The 12,767-nt window shown below is 31.4% G+C and overlaps 1 protein-coding gene across 1 annotated transcript; it reads left to right on the forward strand.

Moving 5' to 3' along the window:
- The first annotated feature begins 2,669 nt into the window (after positions 1-2,669).
- Positions 2,670-3,817, forward strand: LOC113005231. The gene is made up of 2 exons (XM_026140491.2): positions 2,670-2,868; positions 2,976-3,817. The coding sequence occupies exon 2, from the start codon at positions 3,131-3,133 to the stop codon at positions 3,533-3,535; it is 405 nt and encodes a 134-aa protein (XP_025996276.1). The 5' UTR covers positions 2,670-2,868; positions 2,976-3,130; the 3' UTR covers positions 3,536-3,817.
- The last annotated feature ends 8,950 nt before the right edge of the window (positions 3,818-12,767 follow it).

The raw sequence follows: 12,767 nt of genomic DNA on the forward strand, positions 1-12,767 counted from the left end.
CGGCTGAACCAATCAAGTTCTGAGTAGTCTCAATCGATAGCTTGGGAACAAATTGCATAATAAAAGTGTTTTTATTTTTTCTCTCCGTGCCCTACGAGCGGAGATATCGCGATGCAATTTTAAGTTTTCGACATTTTTGTGTTAAGAAACGTCATTGTTTTCATTATCGTCGTCGTCGCCCTCAAGAATTTTCTTTTTCACATTTTCGACACAGAGTGGCGCTGGCATATACATTAGTTAACTGTATGCGATTGTGTACTTGTGGTGTATGTGGTGTAGTACTTTATATACTTCTTGACATCATGGCCGCCGTGACAGATTTTCTAACCTGATTATTTGTCAACAATAATAATCTTGGTTCGCGGAGCAGTTTGACACTTTTTTAATCAAATTCGTCCGTTTCGTGTAAAACCGCGTCAAATTGATCGAGTCTATTCATCAATAAGAAGTCGCAAGTAAGTTATATATTTATTTATTTTTATATACGTTAATCAATTTATTTCTTGTTTTTGTAAATATAACAGAATGTTAGTGTTATTAGAAAAATATGTTTATTTCATGTAGTTTATACATGAAATTGCATGAACATTTTAGTATTTTAAATTATTTTGAATTAAATATATTTTTTCTTTTATTTTCTTTCTTTCTCATTATTATCTATTATTCAAGTATGTATTTTATTACTAATAATGATATTTTATTTTAGATGGAAAACAAGGTCATGTGGCAGCTTTTGACTGGGTATGTAACATGATGTGGCATGGTTATCTGGAAACTTTGCTGTAGCGCAGGATTGGGTTTATGTATAATACAACAATCAGAAAATATTATGCTTGTCAGTGGATCAAAGAATGGTCACATGGCTTGGCTGGATATATCCATATAGGCAAGCTAAACGCTCGTTATAACTCTAATTTGGAAAGAATATCTGTGAGTTTTGTAAAATTATGTTTATTTCTGATTGGTTATGCTATATCTCAGATATTTCAGACTAACAATTGTTAATTTATAGTAAGTGATGATGCAGAATTCAAGTAACACAGTATCACAGGGATACATTAGGTACCAGTTAAAGATATGTACAAAAATATCTGAAATCAGTACAAAATTACCTTTTCAAAAAAATGTAAAAAAAAGGCGCCTGTTTTTGTGTGTGCGCGCCTAAAAATCTTAATTTTTTAAATCAAAATAATATATATTAATATTTTTTACAAAACCTCTTATTCAAACCTAAGTGGTATTTACTTAAAATAAATGTCTTGAAATTGTGTAATCTTATAAAAATGATATGCATTTGTTTAAAAAAATGTATGAAATCTTTAAAGTGCACTTGTTATAAAGAGAATATACTTTTTCTACAAAACCCAAGTGGTACTATCTTTGTATTGTCATTGAAAAATCTTCCTATTTAAAAAATTCAAAAACATGGCGCTGCTAGATAGGAAAAGCAATGAGAAAAATGGAATAATTTCTATACAAAACCTAAGTGCTATTATCTCTCTATTATCATAGAAAATCTTTGCTAGTTGTCTACAAGTGTTTTATGGTCACGCTACATGAACATGAAAAAGAATTATTATTTAGATCGGCGTCTCATAGCGCGAAAATTCATTGGTTAGTGTTAGTGCAGTTTACTGGGCGGTTAAGCAATTTAATGTGATTGGTTGGATCTAAAAGCAAGAACCAATTACATTCAACTGCAAGATTGTCTAGTGTATGAAGAGACGTAAACGCGCCGCGCCGCGTTGCGCGCCACAGTGCACGCGAAGTGATAAACATCGTTTTACATCGTGGGGGGTCGCTGATTTATATTATCGATTGAATCGATTATGCATATTGTCGATCTTATCGATGTGATGATCCTAACCTGAATAATCATCAATGTCAAGAGGTGCGGTCGCGTTTGGTACCAAGTGTGAGTTACATTAACAATTTATATATTACAATATACATATATTGCCTGCTTTACTTTTTGTATAATCAAGTAAACTATTAAAAACTGTATAAACGAAATATTATCGTATCGTATATATTACATATTTTTATGAATGCATTTCAAATAAATTGATGTTTGAAACATTAGCGCTGTGTGTTCTTTTTAATTTCAGAAATTTGTAACTGGATTAATAAGTAACATAAGTACATTTTAAATCCTGTTTATTAAAGTTAATAAAGTGTACCTTTTACAATGTATAGAGTTCATTGAATTCGTTATTAAAATAATATGATGATATTAAAGGTGCTTGTTGTGTTAAAAAATGAATTATCTCTTATAAGAGAATATCTTTTTATAACAGACTCAGAAACTTTATTAAATATTAGGTAACACGGTGAGATTAACGTACATTTTATTAAATTACTATTAAAATTTATTTTGTAACATAGCGAGGTTATCTAATATCATTATGTATTATTTAACTAGTTCTTTAGTGAACTTTATATACATTGTAAGAGTTACACTTAACTTTAGTAAACTTTAATAAACAGAATTCAAAATGTACTTACCTTATGTAATAATTAATAATCCAGTTACAAATTTCTGAAACCAGAATTATTCATCATTTGATACATGTTTCAAGCGTTAATTTATTTTCCAAAATATACATTACATTAATTTTAAATATACATTGCATTCTTGGAGGCAGATCTGATAAAGCGAAGCACATTTTTCCAGAGATTTAATTAACTCTGTCTTTTACTAATGATGTTATTTTACTAATGTATTCTATTACCTTTACAGATTGTTTATACTGATTTTTTTACTGGCTGCACTACGTAAACATATAATAAGTAGTGCATAAGCAACTGTCGATCCAATAATATTGGAATTTCTAAATTATTTCCCTCAAGAGAAAACTATTTAAGAAGGTAAATATTTTGTTTTATTTTAATATCTAATTCTACAAAAACTTTTAGTTTATAAATTATTGTCATTTAAAATTCTGTTTTAAGCTGTTCTATCATTTCTTTTACAGAGAACCTGGACCCCGATCGGGAGGTTAAGTGTAGGATAGAGATTGCTCGTGACGTTTTTAATAAGATGAGGGCCCTCTTTTGCGAAGACAACCTTAATCTGAGGTTAAGACGGAGAATGGTCAAGTGTTATGTTTGATCGGTATTGTTATACGGTATGGAGGCGTGGACCCTCAAAACGAGCACGCTGAACCGTCTGGAAGCCTTTGAAATGTGGGTTATAAGACTGATGCTAAGAATTTCCTGGGTTGATAGAATCACAAATGCTGATGTTTGGAGGAGATCAGGTGCGCGACGAGAGTTGCTGGTAACGGTCAAATGCAAGAAGATTGAATATCTTGGTCACGTCTTGAGAGGGGAGAAATACCGCCTCCTCCAACTGATACTAAAGGGAAGGATTGAGGGCCGACGTGGGATCGGAAGGGAGAAACTCTCGTGGCTGAGAAATATTAGAGCATGGACTGGGATGCAAAGCGCGGAGGAACTCTTTCGTATGGCGGTGGATAGAATCACCATGGCCAGAGTGATCGCCAACGTCCGGAGGACCAGGCAGGGCACGTGAAAAAGAAGATCATTTCTTTTATTTCTTGTAAATTTTTTTTTTATTAATATTTTATCTTTTCCTATTAATATTCCATTAGTATTGTTTACTGTTAAGTAGTTTGAAATTGATCTTGTTCTTTTAAGAAGTCTGTGAAATGAGTATTTCAACGAAAAAGTGCTCTCAATCCATACAATATCTTTTTAAGTTTAAATACTTTTCCTCTACAATTGTATCCTTTAAGAGGATGTACATAGACATCTTCAACAATTCCATTTATATTTCTTTATTGTTTACAACCTCTAATAATAAAACATGCTTTATATCTATCGTTTTGTTTTATTTGAAAAATCCATTTTCCAGTTAAAAGTTTTTTAAACTGTTAATATTAACTCTGTCTTTTACTAATGATGTTATTTTACTAAACTAATGTATTATATTGTTTTTCTTTATAGATTATTTATACTGATTTATACTGTAACTAGTGCACAAGAAACTGCCGATCCAACAGCATTGGAATTTTAAAATTATTATTAGAAATTTTCTCCAAGATTGAAAGGTATAATAGACTTTCTATCACCTCTCTATAATTATAATTTTTCTTATATTCATTTTTTATTTGTAATAATTTTTGCTTTAATTTAATTTTATCTTCTTTTTTTGTTATTTTTAATTCTACAAAAACTTTTGGTAAATTACTGTCATTTTAAATTCTGTTTTAAGCTGAGGTTCTATTTCTTAAGCCGTTCTCTTGTTTCTTCTATTTCTTGTAAATCTTGTCCTATTAATATTCCATCTACATAAATTCCTAAAATTAATTCTTTATATTACTTTTTGAAAATACATTGTTTACTATCAAGTAGTTTGAAATCTTGTTTTTCAAGATTTAAATTGTTAATATTTATTAAATTTCAAATCTTATTTCTTTTAAATATCAGGACCTTATATTATTGCTTCCCTATAAGTTAGTATTTATTAAATACATGTTAAAAATATTTAGGTGGTCTTCTTTGTCTTGTAGTCTTCTTAACATTTGTTAAATCTTGACAACTTTCGCGATTTATATTTGTACTATTTTCTTCTCTTCTAACATTTTTTCTTTTTCTTGTTCTCTTTTTTCTTGATCTCTTCTTTCTTAATCTCTTCTAGTTTCATGTCTTCTTCTATTTTCTTCATGTAAAGTATTTTGTTAAATTTTAACCATCTTCCAAAAATTTAACATTTTTTGCTATTATTTTTTCTCATTAAGCTTCTTTAATGGGTCTAACCTTTTAGCATAAACTGTACTTTCAAAAATTTGTAAATTCTTTATATTTAGTTTTCGCTTATTCCACATCTCATATAAAGTATGTTGTAGTAATAGTATCCATTAATTTTAATCAATCAATAATGCTTAAATTTTATTTATAATTGTTCTATGTAATCTCTCAGCTTTTCCATTTAATAGTCATTAAGGAAAGTCATAATATATTTTTATCTGTTCCAAGTTCCAAGTATTTTATAATGACAATTTTATTATTAGCTTTATTTAATAGTTACTTCATCATTTGAAAATGTATTTAAAAATATAACTTCTTTTCCATTTTCTGTTATTGGATTATTTTTCAAAATAATCTTTCTTTTATTTGTCATATATCATGAACTTTCTGAATCTACAATCCATGTATCATTTTCATACATTTCACTAGTTATATTTTGCCATAAGTCCGATTTTATTACATTTAAAACAACGTACTTGACTTTTATCTTTTGGTATAAATTTTGACTTACAAAATTTTGCTATACGTTCTTGTTTATTACATTTAGTACATTTCTTCTGTGTTACCTTATATTACCTTATACTTGCTACTGCTTTTTCCTTTTTTTTAGGATGAAATCTTTTTTTTTTCTATTAGTCTTGCTTTTAAATTTTCAAGAGACTTTCTCAGATTTTTTTGACTTCCAAGTACTTACAAAACAAAACACAAATATTCCTTTGAAAGAGTTGTTAGAATTTTTGAAATTATTTTGTCTTATACTAGTTATATTTAGTCATGTTTATGTTATTGTACATAAAGTTTGTTGCCATTATCTTACTAGCATCTGGGATATTGAGATATGATTTGTCTAATGACTTAGTGTCTTTCATGAGATTTATGCTCTTTAATATGTATCATTTCAAAAACAAGCCGTTTTTTTATAATGAGTAAAATGCATGCTTTACAATATAAATGTCATTTTTATCATTTCATCAATTTCCATTTCAGTTTTTTTAATAAAGATTAATAATTTAAAATGGTAGATCTACAAAAATAGATTAGCTCGAAAGAAGTTAAACTCCCATTTTAATTTAACATTGTTGTATAAGACTAACCATTTTCTGCTTTGACATTAATAATTCTTTAACGTGTTCCAAATTATATATCTGAGTATTACTAGCATAGCACAAGTTAGTACAGCCTTTAGATTCTAAATTGCTGATACTGAAGGTACTCTTGTTTGCGCTCTTTGCGCACGGACCTTTTGCCCATCATTTTGATTTCTAATTCTTTGATAAACTCCATATTGTATATTTGAGTTGTGCTAGCATTATTTTAATTTCTAATCCTTTGATGAACTCCATATTGTATATTTGAATTGTGCTAGCACAGGACAAATCAGCAAATCTTACAGGTTCGAAATCATCGCGATATTAAGGGTACTTTGTTCTTACTCGTGACTCTCTTTGCACAAACATTTTACTTATTTCGATTTATAATGTTTTTACGAACTCCAAATTGTATATGTGAGTTGTGTTAGCACAGTACAAGGTCTTGCAACCTTCGGCTTCTAAATCGCAGCGATATTGAAGGTACTTTACTCTTGTTTGCGCCCCTTCCGCACGGACGTTTTACCCATTATTTTAATTTCTAATCCTCCGATGAACTCCATATTGTATATTTGAGTTGTGCTAGCACAGTACAAATCAGCAAATTCTACGGATTCTTCGATATTAAGGGTACTTTATTTTTGCTCACGACTCTTATCACACGAACATTTTGCTTATTATTTTGATTTGTAATGCTTTGACGCACTCCAAACTGTATATTTGAATTGTGCTAACACAGTACAATGTTTTACAATCTTCTGCTTTTAAATCATAGCGATATTGAGGGCACTTTACTCTTGTTTGCGCTCCTTAACGCATGGACATTTTGTCCGTCATTTTGATTTCTGATCTTTTGATGGTCTTTATATTGTATATTTGAGTTGTGTTTTGTGTTACTACAGTACAAGGTCTCACAACCTTTGGCTTCTAAATCGCAGCGATATTGAGGGCACTTCATTGTTGTTCATTGACCCTTTTGCACGGACATTTTGCCCATCATTTTGATTTTTAATCCTTCAATGTATTCCGAATTATATTGTGTTGTGATAGTCTGTTTTAATATTCAGATACAATGTTGCACAAACTTTACGCAATTTAGTACCTTTATTAGAATTCGTTAGTTGTAAAAATGGGGGCTAATTTCTTTCAAGTAATGGATAATATATATTTTAATATCTCAAAAATAAATGAAATTTTTAGTAGCATTAGACTGTAGTAGTCAGAAATAAGAGTTATAAATATTTATTTGTTTTCTATTTTGATATATACACGCATTAAAGTCTTACACTTAATGAACGTGCAGCGAGGAGTGATCGCTCTTTACGCAAGTTTAATTTATTTACTTTTCTGCACAATAGTTCCGACGGCAGCGAGTTTGACTCCTCCTTCGTAGATCAATTTGCATTTTAATTTTATGTATACTTTGTCTAAAGAAATACGTATTACTCATCAATTTTTAATTCTGTGAGATTATATTTCGCTTGTAAAAATTATACTAAATGTAAAAATGTTATATATGTAATAATAGGATACTTTCCGAGTTATGAGGTTTGAATACTACAGTATACTGTAGCTTTCAAGTCTTATAACTTGGAAAGTACTCAATGAAAAATAACTTCTTTATATTAGTTTTTAAACTAAAAGTAAAAATAGTTGGCAAATGACAGACCGCATACGGAAAGTAGGGGCGGCGTGTGCACCGCCCGACGCGGGCGCTTACGTCGAGTACTAGTGGCCATCAGCTGATTTCTTTCTAATGACAAACGGTCTTCTGATACATTTATTCACGCACTCGAGGCATTTACGAACAAAATTATTTTTATGACTATTAATCATTATCGTTTAAGCGGCGTCTACAATGTTGAAATTATTTTAAGAGAGAACACAGAGAGAGTTACACAGTATTACACATTTACTCGAAGCGGAAACTATTTGAACACAATAATTGCATATGTTACAGTGAAAGCACAAACTCGCCGTGTTCCAGTAACATGATCCCACCTGATTTATCGACCTGATATAAATTAGATCAAGTAATACTGCTATTAGGATTCGACATTCTTCACTGTACGTTTCAATGACTGAGTTCAAACAGTCAAAGCGGCTGAGCCTGTTTGTCAAGCGATTTAACGTGATTGGATCCACAGGTAAAAATAAATCACGTTAATTAAAAAAAATATCAGTGAGCAGATCTAGCCGCCGTGTCAACTTGAACTTGCCCAATGATATTTTATTGCGATATTAAATCACATTGACGGGATGTCAGTTATTTCAATTACTCTCTTCGCTTTTTTTCTGTTTCTGCAAACATAAGATATTCCATGTACAAACGTGTTGGTCGCTCTGAAAAGAGCGGATTGATTTTGGTCGTTTTGAAAGAAGCGGATTAACTTTGGTCGCTCCGAAAAGAGCGAATTGTCTTTCGTCACTCTAAAAAAAGCGAGTTATCTTCGGTCACTTAAAAAGAATTTAAAAGTAAAATAATTAAAGCAGGTGCTCAAAATGACCGTCGTCCATTCGAACGCAAGCTCTCATACGTTTTAATAAATTCCTCTGGATGTCCTCCATTACATATTGTTCTATTGCCCAAATAGCATGTCGCAATTTTGTATCCAACTCATCGACATCTTCTGAAATTTTACAAATTTCTTCCTTACAGTATTCCCATAAAAAACGTCCAAGAGATTGAGATCTGGTGATTTTGCGTATTGGACTATACCGGCCCATCCATTGTTGGATTATACAGGCCCATCCATCGTTCAGGCAAATGTTTGTTCAAATAATTTGTCACTATCCTGGCGTTGTGCGGCCCGGCACTTGTTGTTAAAATACAATCTTGTTTCTCTCCAATAATGGCACGTTTTCTAAGAAATTTGGCGAATTATCCGTTAATAATTGAACGTATCTTTTAGCAGTTAAAATATCCGGAAGAACAACCGGATCTAACATTTAATTTCTCATGATTTCAGCCCACAGATTTATCTTCTAGCAAACTTTAAAGTTTCTGAGTCGCGTGGCTCTGGAATTTTCTTCTCTTCACAAATATATATTGTGCCAATTATAAATACCTACACATGTGAATAGCAATTCATCGCTGAATATGACACGAGAAGAAAATCTTGGATCTCCATCTACTTTTCTGAGAAAATTTTCGCAGAATGTTCTTACTACATAATCTTCTTGGCGCAAATGTTGCACGCGTGTATACTGAAAAGGATGCAAACTTTCTTTTTGCAGTATTCTTTGTACCGTTGAAAACGACAAATCGTGTTCTTGAGCAACGATCCGAATACTCGATTCTGCTCGAAAACGTTTAAAATTGTCTCAGTATTTTATACTTATATTTCTTGCCTCGCGATTTTTTCCAGTTTCGTTTGTTCGGCGGGATACTGACGGTTTCGTACAGCCTCTGAGCTACTTGGAGTATGACGGCAACCGATGGATGTCTTTCTTCTGCTTCTGCCATTTTTCCTAGTCGCTTTGCTTGTTTGAACTCACGCATTGATATGTACAATGAAGAAGTACCGGATCCTAATAGCAGTACTACTTAACGATCTAAGATATTTTATATAAGTTATTAAAATGGTTATATTAAAAATTTCGTGATTCACATTTTATTTCTGATTATTTTTCGTTCTTTTATACTTATTTAATAACGACTTATGGCATTCATTTCCACGTGATTCCTCCCACTCTCGTCATATGACCAGTTCAGTATTTTAGGATGCACAGAGCCAGGCGGCGCTACGAAAGTGTTCTTCCAAATGGGAGTTTGTACCCCCTGTTGTATATATGTTGTCTTATAATTACTGTTTAGTACACTTTGGTTGTACCCCCACGGTAATTAATTCTGTCCCTCGAAAAATTTTCCAAACTGAGAAGTTACCATTTTTCTGTATACTTGCAGTTCATGATTAACGCAACGACCAATAAGCTTTAGTCGTTACATTAATTAATCATGAACTGCGAGTATAATGAGAGATGGTAACTTTTCAATTTGGAAAATTTTCAAAAAAGCAGAATTAATTACTGTGGGTTTACATACATTGTATTGTAATATTTAAATGTAATTTTTTTTTTTTTACAGGTACTTGAAGGTGGATAAAAAATGATATATTACGGCTGCTTATTAGCGCTGTACATATATCGGCTGCTCATTAGCGCTGTACATATATCGGCTGCTTATTAACGCTGTACATATATCGGCTACTCATTAGCGCCGTACATACGAGGTGTGATCAAAAAGTAAGGTCACTTTTTGAATTTCGCGCGCTCTGTACACTCTAATTTCAAATTTTTTTTTTTTTGAGTTGGTACACTCGTCACGATCATATGTTCACAGTTTTGACTATATAGCATGTGTTGTTTTTATGTGAGAGGCATAAAGGTTAGACTCGTGTTTGCGTGCTCGGCGATTTTTTGCTGTTGAAAATAATGGAACAGAGAGTTTGTATTAATTTTTGTGTAAAAAATGGTATTAAGTGTTCAAAAACTCTTGAAATGTTGACAGTGGCGTACGGTGAGTCAACTTTGAGCAAAAAAAATGTTTATAAATGGTATAAGTTATTCCAAGAGGGCCGAGAAAATGTTAACGATGAACCTCGCTCTGGACGCCCCAGCACGTCAAAAACCGACGAAAATGTTCAGGAAGTGAAAGAAATTGTGTTGAAAAATCGTCGAATCACGATTAGAGAAATAGCTAATAATCTTAACATATCGTTTGGCTCATGCCAATCAATTTTAACGGATGTTTTGGGTATGACACGTGTGTCAGCGAAATTCGTCGTTACTAGTGAGTACTTTTTTGACCAAAAACAATACTATCATCATGCCTCAGCCACCGTATTCACCAGACTTGGTCCCCTGCGACTTTTTCCTCTTCCCAAAATTGAAAAGGCCTATGAAAGGACGAAGATTTGCGACGATTGAGGAGATTAAGGCTGCATCGCTGGAGGAGCTCAAGGCAATACCCAAAAGTGCATTTCAGAAATGTTTTGACGACTGGAAAAAGCGCTGGCACAAATGCATTGTATCAAAGGGGGATTATTTTGAAGGGGATAACATAATTTTGGATGAATAAATGAATATTTTTTTATAAAAATGAAAAGTCACCTTACTTTTTGATCACACCTCGTATATCGGTTGCTCTTTAGCGCTGACAAATATCAGCTGTTATTAGCGCTTGAATTTTGATATATCGGTTATTAGAGCTGTAATTTGATATTTTGGCTGTCATTAGCGCTGATTATTATAACCATTTATATTTAAAAAGTTAATCAATTTTAATAAATAACATGTCTGTAAACGGAAAATTAACTTTGAAGTCTCAAGAGAGAAATATAATAGTCCATAAAGAATAGCTAACCGATGAACATATAAATCATTTTCAAAATCTTTTACGAAGTTGTTCGAATTATAGACCTATCGAAATGTGGCAAATACAATTACCAGATACAATAAAATCTGTGCCAAAAGACAAAAATCATATACAAATATTGTACAGTTCATCAGATATTTTACAATTAGATGGACATTGGGTATATATAGTTATTATGACGGAAAAAATATATTTATTTATAATTCCTTAAATAACAAAACATTACATAAACAACATAAGCAAGTCTTGGAAAGATTATTTCCAATGTATAACTTCGAAAATAATCCTGTGTAATTTCCTACTGTGCAACTTCAATCAAACAACAATGATTGTGGGGTTTTTGCTATAGCTTTTGCAATTTCATTATTATTTAATATTAAACCTGAAAAAGTGTGCTATAAACATACGTTAATGCGTCCACATTTGTTAAAAGTTCTTGACACAAATGTAATTGAGCATTTTCCTTTAGATCAACAATATGGCGTTCCCCAAAAACTTTCCATAGCAGTATTAAAAACAAAACAGGCTGACACCTTTGTTAAAGGTAGAATTGATTTATTTGAGAATTCTTCTAAAAACCAATTTAATAACACTGAAAATAATTCCTTTAATAATCAATTTAATAACATTGAAAATAATAGCGTAGAAAAATGTCATCTCGAGGTTGCAGATAATAATCATCCCAATGAAAAGCGATACACACAGAATATAAAAAATAATAGTGCTATTTGTAATAAAATATCGGTAAAGACAAGAAATATTAGTTTGGCACTTGATGAAAGAAATATAATTGAACGGGGAGAATGGCTTAATGATATACATATAGAACATTTCCATCAACTTGTAACAAATTGTTCGAATTATAGACCAGCCCATACGTGGCTAATACAAGCCCTAGATAGAATAACAACTGTGTCAAAGGACACAAAACATATATAAATATTACATAGTTCAGATGGATATTGGGTATGTAGCTTTTATAATAGAAAAAAATATATTTATATATGATTCTCTAAATAATAAAACATTGCACGAGCAACATAAACAATTCTTGGAAAGATTATTTCCAACATATAACTTTGAAAAGAATCCTGTCAAATTTCCTACTGTTCAACGTCAACTAAACGGCAATGACTGTGGTGTCTTTGCTATTGCTTTCGCAATTTCATTATTATTTAACATTAATCCTGAAAAAATTAATTATAAACATAGTTTAATGCGTACGCATTTATTACGAATACTTGAAACAAATGTAATTGAGCACTTTCCTCAAGATCCACAATGTGGTGTTTCTCAAAAAGTATTTCCTTTAGCAGTAATAAGAGCAAGAGAAACTGATGCCCTTGTTAAACGTATGTCTTATTTGTCTAAAAAGAATTTTTCTAAGAAAAAAGTTTAATGATAATAAAAGTAATTGCGTACAAAAATGTCTAAAGGAAAAGGATTTAGATGATTATTGTGCTGAAAAACGATACGCACAGAATGTAGAAAATTTATCTAAGAAAGAATTTAATGATATCAAAAATAAT

This window comes from Solenopsis invicta, chromosome 3, assembly GCF_016802725.1.
Source record: "Solenopsis invicta isolate M01_SB chromosome 3, UNIL_Sinv_3.0, whole genome shotgun sequence".
In the NCBI taxonomy this organism is placed as follows: domain Eukaryota; kingdom Metazoa; phylum Arthropoda; class Insecta; order Hymenoptera; family Formicidae; genus Solenopsis; species Solenopsis invicta.

What these genes read in the sequence shown, in the direction of transcription:
- LOC113005231 (XM_026140491.2), top strand. Translation starts at nt 3,131, where the DNA reads ATGGAGGCGTGGACCCTCAAAACGAGCACGCTGAACCGTCTGGAAGCC.